Source organism: Rhinoderma darwinii, chromosome 3 (genome assembly GCF_050947455.1).
Source record: "Rhinoderma darwinii isolate aRhiDar2 chromosome 3, aRhiDar2.hap1, whole genome shotgun sequence".
Taxonomy (NCBI): domain Eukaryota; kingdom Metazoa; phylum Chordata; class Amphibia; order Anura; family Rhinodermatidae; genus Rhinoderma; species Rhinoderma darwinii.
The window spans coordinates 6,820,472-6,848,336 of record NC_134689.1 but is presented as its reverse complement, the minus strand read 5'-3'; the positions used below and the strand labels follow the sequence as shown (position 1 = coordinate 6,848,336).

General features: G+C 42.7%; 1 protein-coding gene across 3 annotated transcripts in view; it reads right to left on the bottom strand.

Moving 5' to 3' along the window:
* The window catches only part of ITPR2 (inositol 1,4,5-trisphosphate receptor type 2), a 265,480-nt gene that overhangs the window by 156,819 nt on the left and 80,796 nt on the right, over window positions 1-27,865 (bottom strand). For 2 of the 3 annotated variants that reach the window (XM_075855774.1, XM_075855776.1), the window contains 8 exons: window positions 24,950-24,991; window positions 9,805-9,950; window positions 6,810-6,909; window positions 6,232-6,392; window positions 5,382-5,523; window positions 5,127-5,288; window positions 2,880-3,052; window positions 2,604-2,723 (listed from right to left, as the gene is read on the bottom strand). In XM_075855774.1, the coding sequence (XP_075711889.1) occupies window positions 2,604-2,723; window positions 2,880-3,052; window positions 5,127-5,288; window positions 5,382-5,523; window positions 6,232-6,392; window positions 6,810-6,909; window positions 9,805-9,950; window positions 24,950-24,991 (1,046 nt within the window). The remainder of the gene's footprint in view (window positions 1-2,603; window positions 2,724-2,879; window positions 3,053-5,126; window positions 5,289-5,381; window positions 5,524-6,231; window positions 6,393-6,809; window positions 6,910-9,804; window positions 9,951-24,949; window positions 24,992-27,865) is intronic. The other variant, XM_075855775.1, reaches the window with a different exon arrangement.

The window sequence follows — 27,865 nt, the reverse complement described above, 5'->3', positions numbered from 1 at the left end:
TAGGAGCAGTATTATAGTAGTTATATTCTTGTACATCGGAGCAGTATTATAGTTGTTATATTCTTGTATATAAGGGGCAGTATTATAGTAGTTATATTCTTGTATATAGGAGCAGTATTATAGTAGTTATATTCTTGTATATAAGGGGGAGTATTATAGTAGTTATATTCTTGTATATAGGAGCAGTATTATAGTAGTTATATTCTTGTACATAGGAGCAGTATTATAGTAGTTATATTCTTGTATATAGGGGACAGTATTATAGTAGTTATATTCTTGTATATAGGGGCAGTATCATAGTAGTTATATTCTTGTATATAGGGGCAGTATTATAGTAGTTATATTCTTGTATATAGGGGGCAGTATTATAGTAGTTATATTCTTGTATATAGGGGGCAGTATTATAGTAGTTATATTCTTATATATAGGGGGCAGTATTATAGTAGTTATATTCTTATATATAGGGGGAAGTATTATAGTAGTTATATTCTTATATATAGGGGGCAGTATTATAGTAGTTATATTCTTATATATAGGGGGCAGTATTATAGTAGTTATATTCTTGTATATAGGGTGCAGTATTATAGTAGTTATATTCTTGTATATAGGGTGCAGTATTATAGTAGTTATATTCTTGTTATAGGGGGCAGTATTATAGTAGTTATATTCTTATATATAGGGGGCAGTATTATAGTAGTTATATTCTTATATATAGGGGGCAGTATTATAGTAGTTATATTCTTGTATATAGGGTGCAGTATTAGAGTAGTTATATTCTTGTATATAGAGGGCAGTATTATAGTAGTTATATTCTTGTATATAGGAGCAGTATTATATGTAGTGATATTCTTGTATATAGGGAGCAGTATTATAGTAGTTATATTCTTGTATATAGGAGGCAGTATTATAGTAGTTATATTCTTGTATATAGGGGGCAGTATTGTAGTAGTTATATGTGCAGAAAATTGATGCGGACTGGCCGCTGCGGACTGCAGGAAAAGTGCTTCCCTTCTCCCTATTCAGTGCAGGATAGAGAGAAGGGACAGCACTTTCCCTAGTGAAAGTCAAAGAAATTCATACTTACCGCCCGTTGTCTTGGTGACGCGTCCCTCTTTCGGCATCCAGCCCGACCTCCCTGGATGACGCTCCAGTCCATGTGACCGCTGCAGCCTGTGCTTGGCCTGTGATTGGCTGCAGCCGTCACTTAGACTGAAGCGTCATCCTGGGAGGCCGGACTGGAGACAGACGCAGGGAGTTCTCGGTAAGTATGAACTTATCTATTTTTTTACAGATACATGTATATTGAGATCGGTAGTCACTGTCCCGGGTGCAGAAACAGTTACTGCCGATCGCGTAACTCTTTCAGCACCCTGGACAGTGACTATTTACAGACGTCTCCTAGCAACGCTCCCGTCATTACGGGAGCCCCATTGACTTCCTCAGTCTGGCTGTAGACCTAGAAATACATAGGTCCAGCCAGAATGAAGAAATGTCATGGTAGTAAAAACAATACGCTCCGCAGCACACATAAGATCTGCGGACTTCATTGCGGAATTTTGACTCTCCATTGAAGTCAATGGAGAAATTCCGCCATGAGTCCGCAACCAGTCCGCCACTGCTCCGCAACAGACAGAGCATGCTGCGGACACCAAATTCCGCTCCGCAGCCTATGCTCCGCAGCGGAATTTTACGCCTAGTCTAAACGAACACTGCTAAATTAAAGTGTAAGTCAATGGACAAACGGCACCGCTGCGGATTAACGCTGCGGAGTGTATATGGGGGCAGTATTATAGTAGTTATATTCTTGTATATAGGGGCAGTATTATAGTAGTTATATTCTTGTATATAGGAGCAGTATTATAGTAGTTATATTCTTGTATATAGGGGGCAGTTTTATAGTAGTTATATTCTTGTATATAGGGGGCAGTATTATAGTAGTTATATTCTTGTATATAGGGGCAGTATTATAGTAGTTATATTCTTGTATATAGGGGCAGTATTATAGTAGTTATATTCTTGTATATTGGGGCAGTATTATAGTAGTTATATTCTTGTATATAGGGGGCAGTATTATAGTAATTATATTCTTGTACATAGGAGCAGTATTATAGTAGTTATATTCTTGTATATAGAGGGCAGTATTATAGTAGTTATAGTCTTGTATATAGGAGGCAGTATTATAGTAGTCTTATTCTTGTATAGAGGGGGCAGTATTATAGTAGTAATATCCTTGTATATAGGGGGCAGTATTATAGTAGTTATATTCTTGTATATAGGAGCAGTATTATAGTAGTTATATTCTTGTATATAGGAGCAGTATTATAGTAGTTATATTCTTGTATATAGGAGCAGTATTATAGTAGTTATATTCTTGTATATAGGGGCAGTATTATAGTAGTTATATTCTTGTATATAGGGGCAGTATTATAGTAGTTATATTCTTGTATATAGAGGGCAGTATTATAGTAGTTATATTCTTGTATATAGGAGGCAGTATTATAGTAGTCTTATTCTTGTATAGAGGGGGCAGTATTATAGTAGTTATATTATTTTTACATGGATAAGCATGTACACAAGACACTTGTCAAATGAATAAAACCTACTTGGTCTGGATGAGAATATCAGCATTTCCTGGGCTCAGCATAAATTTGCAGATGAGTTCTTGAGTCACAGGGATTGCAGTCGTGTTAGATACACACAAATCTGACAAATAATCCAGGAATCTGCATAGTGAAAACAGAAATTTCTATACAGTGATAATGTGATACAGGACACTGATACGTTTACAGTTACATATGATACCAACACACGATATAGCATTGCGTATGGAACGGTCGCCTCCATTATACGCGGTTATTATTAGCTGCAGGATCACTGACCTGGGTTCTCTGTTCCGTCTTAATAAATTGACAAAAGTCTCGATCTCTTTGGCGGTGATGTGTTTTTCCAGTAGTTTGCGGTTATTGTGTAGCAGAGCTGTGATTGTGTCTTCCGCTAGTATATCGTATCCGATCTGTGACTGCATGACGCAGAAATGCTTTGCGATGTATTCCTAGATGCAGACATATGAGATATTGTGTCAGTGTCTGAAAGGAGCAGTACACCCAAACAATCCACTGCCCCCCACACAGCGAGCAGCCCCTTGTTATCAAAGACTACAGCAAAAGTTACAGCTTAGGCCCAGAGGGCAACAAAGTAAACTAGTATAGAGAGAAGGCTGTTCTATTGATGTCAGTATAATAAAGTTATGAGAGACACATGACTGAGGGGAAAAAAAGCACTGGCCAAACAGAGATGAATTGTAGTAAGTTTGTATGAAGACATTACATATCGTGTACTGATACTGCGTTACATCCTGAATTATACTCCAGAGCTGCACTCACTATTCTGCTGGTGGAGTCACTGTGTACATACATTACATTACTTATCCTGTACTGATCCTGAGTTACATCCTGTATTATACTCCAGAGCTGCACTCACTATTCTGCTGGTGGAGTCACTGTGTACATACATTACATTACTTATCCTGTACTGATCCTGAGTTACATCCTGTATTATACTCCAGAGCTGCACTCACTAGTCTGCTGGTGGAGTCACTGTGTACATACATTACTTATCCTGTACTGACCCTGAGTTACATCCTGTATTATACTCCAGAGCTGCACTCACTATTCTGCTGGTGGGGGTCACTGTGTACATACATTACATTACTTATCCTGTACTGATCCTGAGTTACATCCTGTATTATACTCCAGAGCTGCACTCACTATTCTGCTGGTGTAGTCACTGTGTACATACATTACATTACTTATCCTGTACTGATCCTGAGTTACATCCTGTATTATACTCCAGAGCTGCACTCACTATTCTGCTGGTGGAGTCACTGTGTACATACATTACATTACTTATCCTGTACTGATCCTGAGTTACATCCTGTATTACACTCCAGAGCTGCACTCGCTATTCTGCTGGTGGAGTCACTGTGTACATACATTACTTATCCTGTACTGATCCTGAGTTACATCCTGTATTATACTCCAGAGCTGCACTCACTATTCTGCTGGTGAAGTCACTGTGTACATACATTACTTATCCTGTACTGATCCTGAGCTATATCCTGTATTATACTCCAGAGCTGCACTCACTATTCTGCTGGTGGAGTCACTGTGTACATACATTACATTACTTATCCAGTACTGATCCTGAGTTACACCCTGCATTATACTCCAGAGCTGCACTCACTATTCTGCTGTGTTATTGAAAATAGTCAGCAAGCTTGTCGAAATATACACCCCTAATAGCTTAGCTTTGCTTCTATAATGCCTGCGGCAATTCCTTTTACCCAGATCAGATGACTGTACAGCTCCTGGTGTAATATCAACATTTCCCAGAATGCAAATTACTAAAGCAAGCTCTATGTAAACACTTAGAAAGCAGGGAATGTAGGAAGATTTCAGCTCCGAAATCTGCAGAATTATGAATGCCGCTCTGGAGAATAATACATTCTGTAATGTACTTGAGTTACATTATGTCTTACTCCAGATACCACCAGAGCTGAATTCAAAATTCTACCGGTCACTGCTTGGAATCGATCAGTAATGTACTGACGGAACAAAGAACTAGCAGGTTAGCTGAAATAATGTACAGAACTCAGCTGCAATGCATTCTGGGATATTCATTCATGTTTTCTACATCGGATTATTTCACAGTGCCGCCTGGTGTGAAGACTACACTTTCCAGAACACAATTCAGCAGAACAAGCTCTGTGCAGACTCTGAACCAGCAGGAATCTCATAGAACATGTGAGCTCAGGACTAAGAATCAAGCAGCAGAATTTTGAAGGCAGCTCTGGATGTGACTGGTCTATAAGACATGGTTATAGGGGTTCTCCTGTGAATGACTTATGGCATATCCAGTATCATTGAGAGGGTCCAATCACTGACCCAAATGATACAGATAATGGGGTTGCCTGGTCCCCGCTGCCAGAGTTGAACATTGTTCACCTAGCCGTTTCCGGATCTCCCTTTGACTTTAATGGGGATGGCCATAGAACGGTCAACAGGGACAAGGGCACCCCTATTCTTGAGATTGGTTGGTTTCCCTGCTGAGCTGATCCTTGCACTCACCTGGTTCTTGCGATAGTCTTGTTGGGAGTGTCTCAGGACCCGATAGCATAGCCGCAGGATATACTTGTATGGGGCGTATCTCTGGTCTCCCAGATCTTCGAGGCGAAGCATGGAGCCTTCACCAGCCTTGTCCTTGAATGGCGCCTTCAAGATGCCAAAAATCTGTTAACCCAAAAATGGAGGAAAAATAATTGTGAGCAAAAAGGAAAAGCGCTCCTTCTTATTCTCAGTACCGCAGTCCTGCGCTCCTTTCACCTGTGCTAAAATATTCTGCTCCCTCATCAACTTTTGTCTCTCCCGGTTGGGTTTGGTGACTACAACTTCCAGCACTTCCTGCCCGTTATTAGGAACTCCGGCCACAAAGAAAATCAGATCTTCTAGAAGTTTAGTAACGAACCTGAAAGAGAGAAACGTTAACAATATTCACAGTCAATATTCCCCATACAGATCTAGTTTTAAGGGGTTCTCAAGGATTACAAACAAATTCTGCTTTCTTCCAAAAACAGCGCCACACCTGTCCACAGGTTGTGTGTGGTATTGCAGCTTCACTTCAAGAAAGCAGCTATGTGTTTCTAATCCTGATCCACACCTTTAAAAGTAGTTTTCTGGGCATGCACATGGATGACCTTTCCTTAGGATAGACCATCGATGTGTGTTCAGTGGGGTCCACCCCTGCGGGCAAAGGGGACAGACAAAGTCGTAGCACCTTTAATGTTTTTGACACTCGCTGGAACCTTTCGTTTGCTGGTGGGGTTGGACCAATTAAACATCCTAAGGATGGGTCATCAATGCAGATTTCCGTGAAAAAACCCTAAATATCGGTTGACTAGAGGATTACTCATATCAAAAATGTGTATGTAGGTGACTGGGTGACAACAAGAATCAGTTGTATAATTTAAAAATGTCTGACAATGCTGGGAACTTCCTGTTCTCGGTTACAATAGGAAACGCTGCTCCGGAGAACAAACTTCTGCTCTAACAATTGAAATATTGAGATCAGGAAGACATGAGCACACAGAGTTTATAGGACTTGGGCGGAGTAGGGCTTCGATATAATGTTTCAGAAATATTTTCATTCATGGTCAACTCCAGCAGGATATCTGACCTCCGCTCATTCTGCGTGATGGTTCCATATTCCAACTTCTTAACCGTAGATGCTAAAACTTTATTGGCGTCGTTCGCAAAATCCAAATCCCGCACCTCGGACAGTGGGACAGAAATGATGGCAAATGCTTCTTTGTCCTCCTTTGTCTGACAGGTTCCAATCTGGCAAATAGAGAAAAAAAAAATTTGATCTGTAATAAAAATCAACTGAACTGATGAAAATTGTAACAACAACAATAATAATAGTAATTAATACAAAAAATAACGCTAAAATTAAATATAAAATAAAAAATTATTAAATCTAATAATGAAAAACATAATAAATAATAATAAAATAATGAACACAATAATAACCATAATAATAATGTTAATAAAATAATAATCCCATCTTCACGGTGTGACAAGGTCATTCCTACACTTTTCATCTCTCGTACATCATTTGACAAAAACATTCAGATACTAATGATCAGTTGTGAGTCCCTGGAAGAACGATAAAGAGTTATAGATTCACTTCTCATATGAAGATAAAGATGCTCGACCGGCCGGCAACCTAGGAAATAACCGTGACATGATCCGTACCTTCAGCATAACCGGCCTCTCCTCGTCCGCATCAATGGGTATACTAGTGCTGGTTACCCAAGTGTTCGTACATAAATGTCTCAGCCGAACATACGAGTTCCTGTAGACAAAGTCAATTAGGTAGAATGTTAGTAGAAAATAAATAAAAATTAGGAGGGCAATTAAATAGGGAAAGATATGAGATAGATAGATAGATAGATAGATAGATATGAGATAGATAGATAGATAGATAGATAGATAGATAGATAGATAGATAGATAGATAGATAGATAGATAGATAGATATCAGATAGATAGATATCAGATAGATAGATAGATAGATAGATAGATAGATAGATAGATAGATAGATAGATATGAGATAGATAGATATGAGATAGATAGATAGATAGATATGAGATAGATAGATATGAGATAGATAGATATGAGATAGATAGATATGAGATAGATATGAGATAGATATGAGATAGATAGATAGATAGATAGATAGATAGATAGATAGATAGATAGATAGATAGATAGATAGATAGATAGATAGATAGATAGATAGATAGATAGATATGAGATAGATAGATAGATAGATAGATAGATAGATAGATAGATAGATAGATAGATAGATAGATAGATATGAGATAGATATGAGATAGATAGATAGATAGATAGATAGATAGATAGATAGATAGATAGATAGATATGAGATAGATAGATAGATAGATAGATAGGAGATAGATAGATAGGTGTTACTTATGTGCACTGTATGGTGGCAGTAGTTAGGTGCGCTGTATGGTGGCAGTAGTTAGGTGCACTGTATGGTGGCAGTAGTTGGGTGCACTGTATGGTGGCAGTAGTTGGGTGCGCTGTATGGTGGCAGCAGTTAGGTGCGCTGTATGGTGGCAGTAGTTAGGTGCACTGTATGGTGGCAGTAGTTAGGTGCACTGTATGGTGGCAGTAGTTAGGTGCGCTGTATGGTGGCAGTAGTTAGGTGCGCTGTATGGTGGCAGTAGTTCTGTGTACTCTATGGTGGCAGTAGTTGGGTGCGCTGTATGGTGGCAGTAGTTAGGTGCGCTGTATGGTGGCAGGAGTTAGGTGCGCTGTATGGTGGCAGTAGTTAGGTGCGCTGTATGGTGGCAGTAGTTAGGTGCGCTGTATGGTGGCAGCAGTAGGGTGCACTGTATGGTGGCAGCAGTTAGGTGCACTGTATGGTGGCAGTAGTTAGGTGCGCTGTATGGTGGCAGTAGTTAGGTGCGCTGTATGGTGGCAGTAGTTAGGTGCGCTGTATGGTGGCAGGAGTTAGGTGCGCTGTATGGTGGCAGTAGTTAGGTGCGCTGTATGGTGGCAGTAGTTGGGTGCACTGTATGGTGGCAGCAGTTAGGTGCACTGTATGGTGGCAGCAGTTAGGTGCACTGTATGGTGGCAGTAGTTAGGTGCACTGTATGGTGGCAGTAGTTAGGTGCGCTGTATGGTGGCAGTAGTTCTGTGTACTCTATGGTGGCAGTAGTTAGGTGCGCTGTATGATGGCAGTAGTTAGGTGCACTGTATGGTGGCAGTAGTTAGGTGCGCTGTATGGTGGCAGCAGTTAGGTGCGCTGTATGGTGGCAGCAGTTAGGTGCGCTGTATGGTGGCAGCAGTTAGGTGCGCTGTATGGTGGCAGCAGTTAGGTGCGCTGTATGGTGGCAGTAGTTAGGTGCGCTGTATGGTGGCAGTAGTTAGGTGCGCTGTATGGTGGCAGTAGTTAGGTGCGCTGTATGGTGGCAGTAGTTAGGTGCGCTGTATGGTGGCAGTAGTTAGGTGCGCTGTATGGTGGCAGTAGTTAGGTGCGCTGTATGGTGGCAGTAGTTCGGTGTGCTCTATGGTGGCAGTAGTTAGGTGCGCTGTATGGTGGCAGTAGTTAGGTGCGCTGTATGGTGGCAGTAGTTAGGTGCGCTGTATGGTGGCAGTAGTTAGGTGCGCTGTATGGTGGCAGTAGTTAGGTGCGCTGTATGGTGGCAGTAGTTTGGTGCGCTGTATGGTGGCAGTAGTTAGGTGCGCTGTATGGTGGCAGTAGTTAGGTGCGCTGTATGGTGGCAGTAGTTAGGTGCACTGTGTGGTGGCAGTAGTTAGGTGCGCTGTATGGTGGCAGGAGTTAGGTGCGCTGTATGGTGGCAGTAGTTGGGTGCGCTGTATGGTGGCAGTAGTTAGGTGCGCTGTATGGTGGCAGTAGTTAGGTGCGCTGTATGGTGGCAGTAGTTAGTTGCACTGTATGGTGGCAGTAGTTAGGTGCGCTGTATGGTGGCAGTAGTTCTGTGTACGCTATGGTGGCAGTAGTTCTGTGTACGCTATGGTGGCAGTAGTTCTGTGTACTCTATGGTGGCAGTAGTTGGGTGCGCTGTATGGTGGCAGTAGTTAGGTGCACTGTATGGTGGCAGTAGTTAGGTGCACTGTATGGTGGCAGTAGTTAGGTGCACTGTATGGTGGCAGTAGTTCTGTGTACTCTATGGTGGCAGTAGTTGGGTGCACTGTATGGTGGCAGTAGTTCTGTGTACTCTATGGTGGCAGTAGTTAGTTGCACTGTATGGTGGCAGTAGTTAGGTGCGCTGTATGGTGGCAGTAGTTCTGTGTACGCTATGGTGGCAGTAGTTCTGTGTACGCTATGGTGGCAGTAGTTCTGTGTACGCTATGGTGGCAGTAGTTGGGTGCGCTGTATGGTGCCAGTAGTTAGGTGCACTGTATGGTGGCAGTAGTTAGGTGCACTGTATGGTGGCAGTAGTTAGGTGCACTGTATGGTGGCAGTAGTTAGGTGCACTGTATGGTGGCAGTAGTTAGGTGCACTGTATGGTGGCAGTAGTTCTGTGTACTCTATGGTGGCAGTAGTTGGGTGCGCTGTATGGTGGCAGTAGTTAGGTGCACTGTATGACCATCAGCCATGAGTATCTGTATCAGCCATGAGTATCTGTATCAGCCATACACAGAGACCACTATTCCTCTGTAGCTCCCAGCGTCCTGGTCCTACAAGCATTACCTTGGCACCAGGCAATCAGCTCTCTGTAGGGTGGTGGCATCCAACTCAAAGAGAGATGCAATATCGTTTCCATGAGGCACGGAAACCAGAGTGAACATGATCTTCTCCCCCGCGGGCCACTTCCTCTTGGACACCGGCACTTCACCCTGGAAGAGACATGGAAAAGTGAATATCTCCAGCGGGTTTTATTCCAGGTTCTCGACATCCACCCAGCACATTACAGGTCAATAACCCGGAGACCTGCACATTATAATATGTTCTTCAGGTAAAGAGCAGCAAACCCAATAAGCATCAATGAACACAATGTAACGAACTGTTCAGCAAAGGGTGGACGGGTCATTGCTGTGCAAGAAAAAAACAGTGCGTGAGCTAAATCAGTGCTGCACCCCCTTCTTTATCAAGATTCCCAGCGGTCGGACCTCCACCGATCATAAAGTGATGGCATATCCTAGTGATACTTTATAAAATATGAATAACCTCTCCTAAAATTCTTTCTACCACCACTAGAGGGAGCTCATTGAATATGGATTTCATAGATTTCAAAGAGAACTATATTAATCCCTATGCAGTGAGCTCCCCCTAGTGGTGGCTGTAGGCAAAAAGAGTTTTATCAAGAGAAGTGCAATATTTTGGGGGCTCTATCCCTGTGCATCCAGAGATAATAATAAAAAAACATGGCTGCAAGTGTTGGTTGGCGGGTTGGGGGGGAATGCAGTTGGGGGGTGTACTGAAGCCCCTCACCGGGAAGGGGCAAAGGCCATGTGATTTTACTATAGTGCAGCACGACAACATCTTCCGTCATATTGCTGAACACTCTATTTAGCCGTTTCTTAATGATGTCTGTTCCAGGAAAAGCTGGGTGACAATCAACCTGGCAGCACTGGCACCTCACACAGGAGTTAGCACCCAGCTCTCCCAGACTCCTGAAGAGTAAATCTGACCCGTCATACAATACTTTCTAAAAATCTACAGAATCCTGGTAGATTTGCTGCTCATTACTCTTGGAAAGCTGAGTGACATCTCGGCTTTCTGTACAAAAATTTGTATGTGTATATATATCGTTTCCATTCAATGACAGCAAGAAGAGATCTTGAAAATGGTGAAGAATTCAAACACAAAATGTTACAAAACTTTGTTCTTTATGCAGTATTTTAGTTATACGTTGTATTTTTCCACAAGGAGAAGCGCGATGAGCTGTTAGTGATCGGGGAGGGGGGATTTCGGGAGGCAGCGGTCGTCTTAGAGGACAAGTGAATGAAATCCTCCGCTCACAGCGAAAGCCCCTGTAGAGCCTCCGACTTCCACAAACACCTTGGTTATTGACTCACTCGTGAGTCACCTCCATTTTTAGCAGAGACATCACGCTCCAGCTCTCGAGACACCCTGGAAGAAGCAGAAGCAGCATATGTGCTGCCCCCGCTGACTAAGCCCTGGAGGCAGCAGAGGAGCGATTCTGAGAGCGGCGATATCCCCAACATTAACCCTCAACGGGAAACTGCTGGAACCTGAACCGGATCTCCCCCAAAAATCCATAGATCAGCCGCTCCTCTTATATCACTCCAGCACTATTATATCCTCCAGAGACATTACATCATATGTGTGACTGATATCAGCCGCTCCTCTTATATCACTCCAGTACTATTATATCCTCCAGAGACATTACATCATATGTGACTGATATCAGCCGCTCCTCTTATAACACTCCAGCACTATTATATCCTCCAGAGACATTACATCATATGTGTGACTGATATCAGCAGCTCCTCTTATATCACTCCAGTACTATTATATCCTCCAGAGACATTACATCATATGTGTGACTGATATCAGCGGCTCCTCTTATATCACTCCAGTACTATTATATCCTCCAGAGACATTTACATCATATGTGACTGATATCAGCCGCTCCTCTTATAACACTCCAGTACTATTATATCCTCCAGAGACATTACATCATATGTGTGACTGATATTAGCCGCTCCTCTTATATCACTCCAGCACTATTATATCCTCCAGAGACATTACATCATATGTGACTGATATCAGCCGCTCCTCTTATATCACTCCAGTACTATTATATCCTCCAGAGACATTACATCATATGTGTGACTGATATCAGCCGCTCCTCTTATATCACTCCAGCACTATTATATCCTCCAGAGACATTACATCATGTGTGACTGATATCAGCCGCTCCTCTTATATCACTCCAGCACTATTATATCCTCCAGAGACATTACATCATATGTGACTGATATCAGCCGCTCCTCTTATAACACTCCAGTACTATTATATCCTCCAGAGACATTACATCATATGTGACTGATATCAGCCGCTCCTCTTATATCACTCCAGTACTATTATATCCTCCAGAGACATTTACATCATATGTGACTGATATCAGCCGCTCCTCTTATATCACTCCAGTACTATTATATCCTCCAGAGACATTACATCATATGTGACTGATATCAGCCTCTCCTCTTATATCACTCCAGTACTATTATATCCTCCAGAGACATTACATCATATGTGTGACTGATATCAGCCGCTCCTCTTATATCACTCCAGTACTATTATATCCTCCAGAGATATTACATCATATGTGTGACTGATATCAGCCGCTCCTCTTATATCACTCCAGCACTATTATATCCTCCAGAGACATTACATCATATGTGTGACTGATATCAGCCGCTCCTCTTATATCACTCCAGTACTATTATATCCTCCAGAGACATTACATCATATGTGACTGATATCAGCCGCTCCTCTTATATCACTCCAGCACTATTATATCCTCCAGAGACATTACATCATATGTGACTGATATCAGCCGCTCCTCTTATAACACTCCAGTACTATTATATCCTCCAGAGACATTACATCATATGTGTGACTGATATCAGCCGCTCCTCTTATATCACTCCAGCACTATTATATCCTCCAGAGACATTACATCATATATGTGACTGATATCAGCAGCTCCTCTTATATCACTCCAGCACTATTATATCCTCCAGAGACATTACATCATATGTGTGACTGATATCAGCCGCTCCTCTTATATCACTCCAGTACTATTATATCCTCCAGAGACATTACATTATATGTCACTGATATCAGCCGCTCCTCTTATAACACTCCAGTACTATTATATCCTCCAGAGACATTACATCATATGTGACTGATATCAGCCGCTCCTCTTATATCACTCCAGTACTATTATATCCTCCAGAGACATTACATTATATATGTGACTGATATCAGCGGCTCCTCTTATATCACTCCAGTACTATTATATCTTCCAGAGACATTACATCATATGTGACTGATATCAGCTGCTCCTCTTATATCACTCCAGTACTATTATATCCTCCAGAGACATTACATCATATGTGTGACTGATATCAGCCGCTCCTCTTATATCACTCCAGCACTATTATATACTCCAGAGACATTACATCATATGTGACTGATATCAGCCGCTCCTCTTATATCACTCCAGTACTATTATATCCTCCAGAGACATTACATCATATGTGACTGATATCAGCCGCTCCTCTTATAACACTCCAGCACTATTATATCCCCTAGAGACATTACATCATATGTGACTGATATCAGCCGCTCCTCTTATATCACTCCAGTACTATTATATCCCCTAGAGACATTACATCATATGTGACTGATATCAGCCGCTCCTCTTATATCACTCCAGCACTATTATATCCTCCAGAGACATTACATCATATGTGTGACTGATATCAGCCGCTCCTCTTATATCACTCCAGTACTATTATATCCCCTAGAGACATTACATCATATGTGTGACTGATATCAGCCGCTCCTCTTATATCACTCCAGTACTATTATATCCTCCAGACCAGGGGTCTCAAACTCGGCTGGGTAAGTGGGCCGCATATAGAAAAAATGGGAAGTTGACGGGCCGCATTACTTTCAAATTTGATACAATACAAAATTATTGTTAATCAATTAGTTATTTGAACTACAATAACACTACATTACTATAATAATACCGTAAGGTTTAAAATTTGAGATATTTCTCCACGTGCTTATTTCAACAATCCAGCTTTCCAGTTTAAGTGTCGCTAAATGCAGTCCGGCGGCTCAGTTAGCACACATGTCAAGATTGGGCAGCCCCTTTTTAGATAGTGCCGCAGTGCCCTCTGTGGATGCTGCCGCAGTGCCCTCTGTAGATGCTGCCGCAGTGCCCTCTGTGGATAATGCAACACACCCCTAGATAAGGCCAGTGCCCTCTGTAGATAAGGCCACAGTGCCCTCTGTAGATAGGGCCACAGTGCCCTCAGTAGATAAGGCCACAGTGCCCTCTGTAGATAAGGCCACAGTGCCCTCTGTAGATAATGCCACAGTGCCCTCTGTAGATAAGGCCACAGTGCCCTCTGTAGATAAGGCCACAGTGCCCTCTGTAGATAATGCAACACACCCCTAGATAATGCCAGTGTCCTCTTCAGATAATGTCACACACCCACTTGTAGATGCTGCCACAGTGCCCTCTGTAGAGGCTGCCACAGTGCCCTCTGTAGAGGCTGCCACAGTGCTCTCTGTAGAGGCTGCCACAGTGCTCTCTGTAGAGGCTGCCACAGTGCCCTCTGTAGAGGCTGCCACAGTGCCCTCTGTAGAGGCTGCCACAGTGCCCTCTGTAGAGGCTGCCCCAGTGCCCTCTGTAAAGGCTGCCCCAGTGCCCTCTGTAAAGGCTGCCCCAGTGCCCTCTGTAGAGGCTGCCCCAGTGCCCTCTGTAGAGGCTGCCCCAGTGCCCTCTGTAGAGGCTGCCCCAGTGCCCTCTGTAGAGGCTGCCCCAGTGCCCTCTGTAGAGGCTGCCCCAGTGATGTCAGGGGCTGGCCCAGAGCTGGAGTCCCAGGCAGAGCGCTAGTAGGCTCTTCCTGGGACTCCAGCTGTGCTCCTAACATCACTGGGACTCCTGCTCTGGGGAAGCCCCTGACATCATTGTCGATGTATGAACAGCGATGTCAGAGGCTTCCCCAGAGTCCCGGAACAGAGCCGATAATAGCGCTCTGCCGGGACTCCGCTCTGGGGAAGACCCTGACACACTGTCCATATGTGGACAGCGATGTCAGGGAATTCCACAGAGTCCAGGAGAAGAGCCGACACCAGCGCTCTGCTCCGCTCTGGGCAAGACCCTGACACACTGTCCATATATGGGCAGCGATGTCAGGGAATTCCACAGAGTCCCGGAACAGAGCCGACACCAGCGCTCTGCTCGGGACTCCGGCTCTGGGGAAGCCCCAGACATCGCTGTTCATATGTGGACAGCGATGTCAGGGAATTCCACAGAGTCCAGGAGCAGAGCCGACACCAGCGCTCTGCTCCGCTCTGGGCAAGACCCTGACACACTGTCCATATATGGGCAGCGATGTCAGGGAATTCCACAGAGTCCCGGAGCAGAGCCGACACCAGCGCTCTGCTCGGGACTCCGGCTCTGGGGAAGCCCCAGACATCGCTGTTCATATGTGGACAGCGATGTCAGGGAATTCCAGAGTCTCGGAGCAGAGCCGATACTAGCGGCTCTGTGTCCCGCGGGCCGCAGATGACAGCCCCAGGGGCCGCATGCGGCCCGCGGGCCGCGTGCTTGAGACCCCTGCTCCAGACATTACATCATATGTGTGACTGATATCAGCCGCTCCTCTTATAACACTCCAGCACTATTATATCCTCCAGAGACATTACATCATATGTGTGACTGATATCAGCCGCTCCTCTTATATCACTCCAGCACTATTATATCCTCCAGAGACATTACATCATATGTGACTGATATCAGCCACTCCTCTTATAACACTCCAGCACTATTATATCCTCCAGAGACATTACATCATATGTGACTGATATCAGCCGCTCCTCTTATATCACTCCAGCACTATTATATCCTCCAGAGACATTACATCATATGTGACTGATCTCAGCCGCTCCTCTTATATCACTCCAGCACTATTATATCCTCCAGAGACATTACATCATATGTGTGACTGATATCAGCCGCTCCTCTTATATCACTCCAGCACTATTATATCCTCCAGAGACATTACATCATATGTGTGACCTATATCAGCCGCTCCTCTTATATCACTCCAGTACTATTATATCCCCCAGACATTACATCATATGTGTGACTGATATCAGCCGCTCCTCTTATATCACTCCAGCACTATTATATCCTCCAGAGACATTACATCATATAAGAATAGCGGCTGATATCAGTCACATATATGATGTAATGTCTCTGGAGGATATAATAGTACTGGAGTGATATAAGAGTAGCGGCTGATATCAGTCACACATATGATGTAATGTCTGGGGGATATAATAGTGCTGGAGTGTTATAAGAGGAGCGGCTGATATCAGTCACACATAACACTCCAGCACTATTCTATCCTCCAGAGACATTACATCATATGTGACTGATATCAGCCGCTCCTCTTATAACACTCCAGTACTATTATATCCTCCAGAGACATTACATCATATGTGTGACTGATATCAGCCGCTCCTCTTATAACACTCCAGTACTATTATATCCTCCAGAGACATTACATCATATGTGACTGATATCAGCCGCTCCTCTTATAACACTCCAGTACTATTATATCCTCCAGAGACATTACATCATATGTGACTGATATCAGCCGCTCCTCTTATATCACTCCAGTACTATTATATCCTCCAGAGACATTACATCATATATGTGTGACTGATATCAGCCGCTCCTCTTATATCACTCCAGCACTATTATATCCACCAGAGACATTACATCATATGTGTGACTGATATCAGCCGCTCCTCTTATAACACTCCAGTACTATTATATCCTCCAGAGACATTACATCATATGTGACTGATATCAGCCGCTCCTCTTATATCACTCCAGTACTATTATATCCTCCAGAGACATTACATCATATGTGACTGATATCAGCCGCTCCTCTTATATCACTCCAGTACTATTATATCCTCCAGAGACATTACATCATATGTGTGACTGATATCAGCCGCTCCTCTTATAACACTCCAGCACTATTATATCCTCCAGAGACATTACATCATATGTGACTGATATCAGCTGCTACTCTTATATCACTCCAGTACTATTATATCCTCCAGAGACATTACATCATATGTGTGACTGATATCAGCCGCTCCTCTTATAACACTCCAGCACTATTATATCCTCCAGAGACATTACATCATATGTGACTGATATCAGCCGCTCCTCTTATATCACTCCAGTACTATTATATCCTCCAGAGACATTACATCATATGTGTGACTGATATCAGCCGCTCCTCTTATATCACTCCAGCACTATTATATCCTCCAGAGACATTACATCATATGTGACTGATATCAGCCGCTCCTCTTATATCACTCCAGCACTATTATATCCTCCAGAGACATTACATCATATGTGACTGATATCAGCCGCTCCTCTATGTACTATTATATCCTCCAGAGACATTACATCATATGTGACTAATATCAGCCGCTCCTCTTATAACACTCCAGCACTATTATATCCTCCAGAGACATTACATCATATGTGTGACTGATATCAGCCGCTCCTCTTATATCACTCCAGTACTATTATATCCTCCAGAGACATTACATCATATGTGACTGATATCAGACGCTCCTCTTATATCACTCCAGCACTATTATATCCTCCAGAGACATTACATCATATGTGACGGATATCAGCCGCTCCTCTTATATCACTCCAGTACTATTATATCCTCCAGAGACATTACATCATATGTGACTGATATCAGACGCTCCTCTTATAACACTCCAGCACTATTATATCCTCCAGAGACATTACATCATATGTGTGACTGATATCAGACGCTCCTCTTATATCACTCCAGTACTATTATATCCTCCAGACATTACATCATATGTGTGACTGATATCAGACGCTCCTCTTATATCACTCCAGCACTATTATATCCTCCAGAGACATTACATCATATGTGACTGATATCAGCCGCTCCTCTTATATCACTCCAGCACTATTATATCCTCCAGAGACATTACATCATATGTGACTGATATCAGCCGCTCCTCTTATAATGCTCCAGTACTATTATATCTTCCAGACATTACATCATATGTGACTAATATCAGCCGCTCCTCTTATAACACTCCAGCACTATTATATCCTCCAGAGACATTACATCATATGTGACTGATATCAGCCACTCCTCTTATAGCACTCCAGCACTATTATATCCTCCAGAGACATTACATCATATGTGACTGATATCAGCCGCTCCTCTTATAACACTCCAGTACTATTATATCCTCCAGAGACATTACATCATATGTGACTGATATCAGCCGCTCCTCTTATATCACTCCAGCACTATTATATCCTCCAGACATTACATCATATGTGACGGATATCAGCCGCTCCTCATATAACGCTCCAGTACTATTATATCCTCCAGAGACATTACATCATGTGTGGGACTGATATCAGCCGCTCCTCTTATATCACTCCAGCACTATTATATCCTCCAGAGACATTACATAATATGTGTGACTGATATCAGCTGCTCCTCTTATATCACTCCAGTACTATTATATCCTCCAGAGACATTACATCATATATGTGACTGATATCAGCCGCTCCTCTTATAACACTCCAGTACTATTATATCCTCCAGAGACATTACATCATCTGTGACTGATATCAGCCGCTCCTCTTATATCACTCCAGTACTATTATATCCTCCAGAGACATTACATCATGTGACTGATATCAGCCGCTCCTCTTATATCACTCCAGTACTATTATATCCTCCAGAGACATTACATCATATGTGTGACTGATATCAGCCGCTCCATATAACACTCCAGTACTATTATATCCTCCAGACATTACATCATATGTGACTGATATCAGCCGCTCCTCTTATATCACTCCAGCACTATTATATCCTCCAGAGACATTACATCATATGTGACTGATATCAGCCGCTCCTCTTATATCACTCCAGCACTATTATATCCTCCAGAGACATTGCGTCATATATGTGACTGATATCAGCGGCTCCTCTTATATCACTCCAGCACTATTATATCCTCCAGACATTACATCATATGTGACTGATATCAGCCGCTCCTCTTATATCACTCCAGTACTATTATATCCTCCAGAGACATTACATCATATGTGTGACTGATATCAGCCGCTCCTCTTATAACACTCCAGCACTATTATATCCTCCAGAGACATTACATCATATGTGTGACTGATATCAGCCGCTCCTCTTATAACACTCCAGCACTATTATATCCTCCAGAGACATTACATCATATGTGACTGATATCAGCCGCTCCTCTTATAACACTCCAGAACTATTATATTCTCCAGACATTACATCATATTTGTGACTGATATCAGCGGCTCCTCTTATATCACTCCAGCACTATTATATCCTCCAGAGACATTACATCATGTGTGGGACTGATATCAGCCGCTCCTCTTATAACACTCCAGTACTATTATATCCTCCAGAGACATTACATCATATGTGACTGATATCAGCCGCTCCTCTTATAACACTCCAGTACTATTATATCCTCCAGAGACATTACATCATATGTGACTGATATCAGCCGCTCCTCTTATATCACTCCAGCACTATTATATCCTCCAGACATTACATCATATGTGACTGATATCAGCGGCTCCTCTTATATCACTCCAGCACTATTATATCCTCCAGACATTACATCATATGTGACTGATATCAGCCTCTCCTCTTATATCACTCCAGTACTATTATATCCTCCAGAGACATTACATCATATGTGTGACAGATATCAGCCGCTCCTCTTATAACACTCCAGTACTATTATATCCACCAGAGACATTACATCATATGTGACTGATATCAGCCGCTCCTCTTATATCACTCCAGCACTATTATATCCTCCAGAGACATTACATCATATGTGACTGATATCAGCCGCTCCTCTTATATCACTCCAGTACTATTATATCCTCCAGAGACATTACATCATATGTGACTGATATCAGCCGCTCCTCTTATATCACTCCAGCACTATTATATCCTCCAGAGACATTACATCATATGTGACTGATATCAGCCGCTCCTCTTATATCACTCCAGCACTATTATATCCTCCAGAGACATTACATCATATGTGACTGATATCAGCCGCTCCTCTTATATCACTCCAGCACTATTATATCCTCCAGACATTACATCATATATGTGACTGATATCAGCCGCTCCTCTTATATCACTCCAGTACTATTATATCCTCCAGAGACATTACATCATGTGTGACTGATATCAGCCGCTCCTCTTATAACACTCCAGTATTATTATATCCTCCAGAGACATTACATCATATGTGTGACTGATATCAGCTGCTCCTTTTATAACACTCCAGTACTATTATATCCTCCAGAGACATTACATCATGTGTGACTGATATCAGCCGCTCCTCTTATATCACTCCAGCACTATTATATCATCCAGAGACATTACATCATATGTGTGACTGATATCAGCCGCTCCTCTTATATCACTCCAGCACTATTATATCCTCAAGAGACATTACATCATATGTATGACTGATATCAGCCGCTCCTCTTATATCACTCCAGTACTATTATATCCTCCAGAGACATTACATCATATGTGACTGATATCAGCCGCTCCTCTTATATCACTCCAGTACTATTATATCCTCCAGAGACATTACATCATATGTGACTGATATCAGCAGCTCCTCTTATATCACTCCAGCACTATTATATCCTCCAGAGACATTACATCATATGTGTGACTGATATCAGCCGCTCCTCATATATCACTCCAGCACTATTATATCCTCCAGAGACATTACATCATATGTGACTGATATCAGCCGCTCCTCTTATATCACTCCAGCACTATTATATCCTCCAGAGACATTACATCATATGTGACTGATATCAGCCGCTCCTCTTATATCACTCCAGTACTATTATATCCTCCAGAGACATTACATCATATGTGACTGATATCAGCCGCTCCTCTTATAACACTCCAGTACTATTATATCCTCCAGAGACATTACATCATATGTGACTGATATCAGCCGGTCCTCTTATATCACTCCAGCACTATTATATCCTCCAGAGACATTACATCATATGTGACTGATATCAGCCGCTCCTCTTATAACACTCCAGTACTATTATATCCTCCAGAGACATTACATCATATGTGACTGAGATCAGCCGGTCCTCTTATATCACTCCAGCACTATTATATCCTCCAGAGACATTACATCATATGTGACTGATATCAGCCGCTCCTCTTATAACACTCCAGTACTATTATATCCTCCAGAGACATTACATCATATGTGTGACTGATATCAGCCGCTCCTCTTATATCACTCCAGCACTATTATATCCTCCAGAGACATTACATCATATGTATGACTGATATCAGCCGCTCCTCTTATATCACTCCAGCACTATTATATCCTCCAGAGACATTACATCATATGTGACTGATATCAGCCGCTCCTCTTATATCACTCCAGTACTATTATATCCTCCAGAGACATTACATCATATGTGACTGATATCAGCCGCTCCTCTTATATCACTCCAGTACTATTATATCCTCCAGAGACATTACATCATATGTGTGACTGATATCAGCCGCTCCTCTTATATCACTCCAGCACTATTATATACTCCAGAGACATTACATCATATGTGACTGATATCAGCCGCTCCTCTTATATCACTCCAGCACTATTATATACTCCAGAGACATTACATCATATGTGACTGATATCAGCCGCTCCTCTTATAACACTCCAGTACTATTATATCCTCCGGAGACATTACATCATATGTGACTGATATCAGCCGCTCCTCTTATATCACTACAGTACTATTATATCCTCCAGAGACATTACATCATATGTGACTGATATCAGCCGCTCCTCTTATATCACTCCAGCACTATTATATACTCCAGAGACATTACATCATATGTGACTGATATCAGCCGCTCCTCTTATATCACTCCAGCACTATTATATCCTCCAGAGACATTACATCATATGTGACTGATATCAGCCGCTCCTCTTATAACACTCCAGCACTATTATATACTCCAGAGACATTACATCATATGTGTGACTGATATCAGCCGCTCCTCTTATATCACTCCAGTACTATTATATCCTCCAGAGACATTACATCATATGTGTGACTGATATCAGCCGCTCCTCTTATAACACTCCAGTACTATTATAAGAAGATGATTTTAGGTTCTGCAGCTCCTTTAAGAAACGTAAGTGTGAAAAGTGGAGAGCGAGGTCTTCTGCATTTCACTGCGGCTGTCACGGCTGGGATGAAACTTTATCTCTCTAGAGAGGTACAAAATAAGGTTTCTGTGCAGCGGCCAGATGGCACGGAGCTGCCGGGATATAAAGAGGCTCTATGAGGATACGAGCACGCAGCAGCCTCAATGATCTGACTTATCCGAGAGGAGCGTGCTGAGCCACAACGAGGACCCCGATGCTGCGAGCTGTCACTGCAGAAAGTGAGAACTGTCACCAGAGTCAGTATCATCAGATATAGATGTATAATACACCACAAGCCAGCGACCTGGCACACACATCCTGTGCGGTTAAATATCAAGAAGGAGGATATGTGTTCATCATCCATGACTCCACATGACATATATAACACAAAGCTGCAGTAATCTGTAACTTGTGACTCCCCAGCTTTACTGAAACTACAACTCTCAGCATGCAATGACATCTATATAGAGGAGTCATCGTTTTCATCAAGAATGAATTTACATAAACAGTGGAGTCAGTTTGTAAATATGTACATGAAATTACTTATCTTCAGTTCCATCCTGTATTATACTCCAGAGCTGCACTCACAATTCTGCTGGTGGAGTCACTGTGTACATACATTATATTACTTATCCTGTACTGATCCTGAGTTACATCTGTATTATACTCCAGAGCTGCACTCACAATTCTGCTGGTGGAGTCACTGTGTACATACATTATATTACTTATCCTGTACTGATCCTGAGTTATATCCTGTATTATACTCCAGAGCTGCACTCACAATTCTGCTGGTGGAGTCACTGTGTACATACATTACATTACTTATCCTGTACTGATCCTGAGTTACATCCTGTATTATACCCCAGAGCTCCACTCACTATTCTGCTGGTGGAGTCACTGTATACATACATTACATTACTTATCCTGTACAGATCCTGAGTTACATCCTGTATTATACCCCAGAGCTCCACTCACTATTCTGCTGGTGGAGTCACTGTGTACATACATTATATTACTTATCCTGTACTGATCCTGAGCTACATCCTGTATTATACTCCAGAGCAGCACTCACTATTCTGCTGGTGGAGTCACTGTGTACATACATTACATTACTTATCCTGTACTGATCCTGAGTTACATCCTGTATTATACTCCAGAGCTGCACTCACTATTCTGCTGGTGGAGTCACTGTGTACATACATTACATTACTTATCCTGTACTGATCCTGAGTTACATCCTGTATTATACCCCAGAGCTGCACTCACTATTCTGCTGGTGGAGTCACTGTGTACATACATTACATTACTTATCCTTTACTGATCCTGAGTTACATCCTGTATTATACTCCAGAGCTGCACTCGCTATTCTGCTGGTGGAGTCACTGTGTACATACATTACATTACTTATCCTTTACTGATCCTGAGTTACATCCTGTATTATTCTCTCTACATTAATCTGATGGGGAAAATCTATCTTCCCTCTTTATTGTAGCAGCTCAGCTAAGATGTTAGGGGCACGTCTGATAACAAGCCTGCTCACTGTTTCCATTGGCAACCAGCAGAATCGTGACTGCAGCTCTAGAGTATAATACAGGTTTTTAAGTATACAAAATAGTACCAGCATTCGTTTGATTCCCAAGAACACCAATACATTTGCCATCTTGCAAACCTAGTAGATAATTTGATACATGTCCAATAACCTGGATAGGGGGGAAGAAACGTTAAGGTGGGGGGTTCTAAGAATTCGTTACGGAGCAAAAAAAAAAAAAAAAAGAGGCTTGAACGAAACTTGCTAACAGGACAAAGTAAGGAATTTATACAACGTCCTATCAAAGCAAAGTCAAAAAGTGCAACTAAACTCCCCGACTAACCTCCTCAAGGGCCAAAAAAAGGAACCTTCCTTCTTGACTCCTTAGAAGCAGGGTACTTCCTGTTCCTCAGGAGTCAGGGCTGCTAGTTCATCATGTGACCACTCTCGGCTGCGCAGATTGGCTGACAGTACACAGGAAGAGGTGGGGCATAAGTAACAAAGATATTTTTAAGCCCCCTGACTGGCACTTTGCACAACTGTGCCCTCTAGTTCAACATCACCGGGGTTTAGTTTTTGGTTTTCGGTGAAAGGGAACCTTAAAAGCTCAAAGAATATACATAATGTATGGGGTAGGGGAATGTGTGAGAAAATAATTGACTGTATTTTTGAATCACACTAATTCCGGCAATCCGGAACATTTGATAATCTGATACCACAAAGCCAGACAGGAAATATGGAATTAGACATAAAAACTTTAAAACCAAATTGGTTGCCAAAGGTTATAAACGGTTAAACCGCACATGCTCCTCCCACCTAGGAGTCCGCGTCTACTTTATAGAAGGAGTTGTCGGTTTCTAAAATAATAATATAAGAGGGTAAACCCTTCAGGACCCAGCAGGGAGAAGCTACAAAGAGCATCTCACCCCTGGAGGACCCGACAGGCCATTGATGTACATGAGAACTGTGTATTACTTCATTTCGCCTGTGGAGGCACTGCAGGGAAATTGAACACTTGCTGAATGGTTCTCCACAGATTTCAGCTGTTCATTGGGGGTCCAAGAATCTTACTGTCAGGGGACTTGTCTCACAAGAAGGGGGACAAGCCATTAAATCTTGAGGGGAATCGATTGTGTGGACAAGTTCCCTTTAAATGACAGAATACAATGCGCCCGCTATACATTTAGGGTATAAGAATAATTATGGACTTACTGTAACTTTGCCGTCACTGACATCCCGATAATCTGGGTTAATCTAAAACAAAAGACGAAATTTCGTTACTTGTAATTTAGACGCGATGACCTGCATCGTCCTTACCGCGAGAAGCGCTGCAGGGGGCGGGGTCAGCTCCAAGAAACGCTTTACGTGCGGATAACGCCTCTGCTCACATCTTAATGGCCTCGATTCTACTCTCTTACTGAGGATTGTGAGACGTTCTCAATCAGGCTACGTGTCACCCCGGCTCCGCAGCGCTCAGTAGGGGGCGTAAGTAGCCCCGAAAAAAGAAGAAGAAGACAACGAGAAAGTTTCAGTCTAATTACTGAACTCAATGTATAGAACTTCTCCGTGGCGCTCACATCGCCGGTAATGCGCTCTCTACATCGTCTCGCAGCGTCACTGAGCGCCCAAAGGTGATTCATGAGACGTTCTTGAGAAACTTCATAGTGAAATGACGTGTGATATTTCTGTATGTTCAGGGCAGCGACATCCAAGGAGAAAAAAACATCTCAGTCTTATTGTTCTTGGTTATTTATTATTATTTTATGCTTTGTGTTGAGTCATCTATAGCAGACCCCCAATAAGTACAGACCACCCAATAAGAAAAACCACAGACCCCCCCACAATAACAGCCACAGACCCCCAAATAACCGGACCACCAATAACCACAGACCCAACAACAACCATACCCCCAATAAGAACAACCACAGACCACCAATAACCACAGACCCCCAATAAAAACCAGACCCCCCTGATAACAGCCACAAACCCCCCCAATAACAGCCACAGACCCCCCCAATAACAGCCACAGACCCCCCCCCAATAACAACCACAGACCCCCCCCAATAACCACAGACCCAACAACAGACCCCCAATAACAGTAAAAGTTAAATTCTACTTTTCTGGACCATCTAGGGGACATTCACCTCAGCGGCCCCCACAGGGGATGTCGGACACTCCTGAATCTGTCTTGTTGGGTATTGATCTGGACATGTATCAGGAACCTGGGAAAGCTGAGTGGTGCCCCCGTGGAAGCTGCAATGGTGGACACATTGGTAATCACCCAACTTCCCCAGACACAGATATAACTAAGAAGTGTCTAAGTGTCATATTGGTGACCTTTGTATGGTGGTTGCCCCTTGGAGTTGGCGCTCACTGGTAAAGAAGAATTGATATGATTTTCACACATTGTGGGTCACACGGCGGGAAATTAGCAGCAGCCTTCTGGCACACCACCCACTGCCTCCTGCCCTCCCGTCCCAGCAGGCGGCTTCCACTAATTGTACTGCGGTGTGACCGGCGTTAGCGTAGACGCCCGCTGCCACCTGAGGAACGAGACGTGATGAATAAGGAGAGAAACGCTGCGGAGATCCTACAGATAAGATTCAATGACGGCAAAACTGCAGCCACAGCGCGATTCTCACATTGTACCCGGCTTCCTTCCTGGCTACAGACTCTGGTGAGAAAGCCCGGCTGCCCCTGTGCCATGTGACAGACCCGTCGCCAAGAAGAAAACTGATACATTAACTCTGCTCTGCCCAAAAGTCTATGCCAGCCTTCAATCACCATTTTACATATAAAAATACATAAAAAGCGGAGTCACCGTGTGCATACATTACTGATCCTGTACTGATCCTGAGATACATCCTGTGTTATACTCCAGAGCTGCACTCACTATTCTGCTGGTGGAGTCACTGTGTACATACATTACATTACTTATCCTGTACTGATCCTGAGTTACATCCTGTATTATACTCCAGAGCTGCACTCACTATTCTGCTGGTGGAGTCACTGTGTACATACATTACATTACTTATCCTGTACTGATCCTGAGTTACATCCTGTATTATACCCCAGAGCTGTACTCACTATTCTGCTGGTGGAGTCACTGTGTACATACATTACTTATCCTGTACTGATCCTGAGTTACATCCTGTATTATACTCCAGAGCTGCACTCACTATTCTGCTGGTGGAGTCACTGTGTACATACATTACATTACTTATCCTGTACTGATCCTGAGTTACATCCTGTGTTATACTCCAGAGCTGCACTCACTATTCTGCTGGTGGAGTCACTGTGTACATACATTACATTACTTATCCTGTACTGATCCTGAGTTACATCCTGTATTATACTCCAGAGCTGCACTCACTATTCTGCTGGTGGAGTCACTGTGTACATACATTACATTACTTATCCTGTACTGATCCTGAGTTACATCCTGTATTATATTACAGAGCTGCACTCACTATTCTGCTGGTGGAGTCACTGTGTACATACATACATTACTTATCCTGCACTGATCCTGAGTTACATCCTGTATTATACTCCAGAGCTGCACTCACTATTCTGCTGGTGGAGTCACTGTGTACATACATACATTACTTATCCTGTACTGATCCTGAGTTACATCCTGTATTATACTCCAGAGCTGCACTCACTATTCTGCTGGTGGAGTCACTGTGTACATACATTACATTACTTATCCTGTACTGATCCTGAGTTACATCCTGTATTATACTCTAGAGCTGCACTCACTATTCTGCTGGTGGAGTCACTGTGTACATACATTACATTACTTATCCTGTACTGATCCTGAGTTATATCCTGTATTATACTCCAGAGCTGCGGTCACTATTCTGCTGGTGGAGTCACTGTGTACATACATTACATTACTTATCCTGTACTGATCCTGAGTTATATCCTGTATTATACTCCAGAGCTGTACTCACTATTATGCTGGTGGAGTCACTGTGTACATACATTACATTACTTATCCTGTACTGATCCTGAGATATATCCTGTATTATACTCCAGAGCTGCACTCACTATTCTGCTGGTGGAGTCACTGTGTACATACATTACATTACTTATCCTGTACTGATCCTGAGTTACATCCTGTATTAT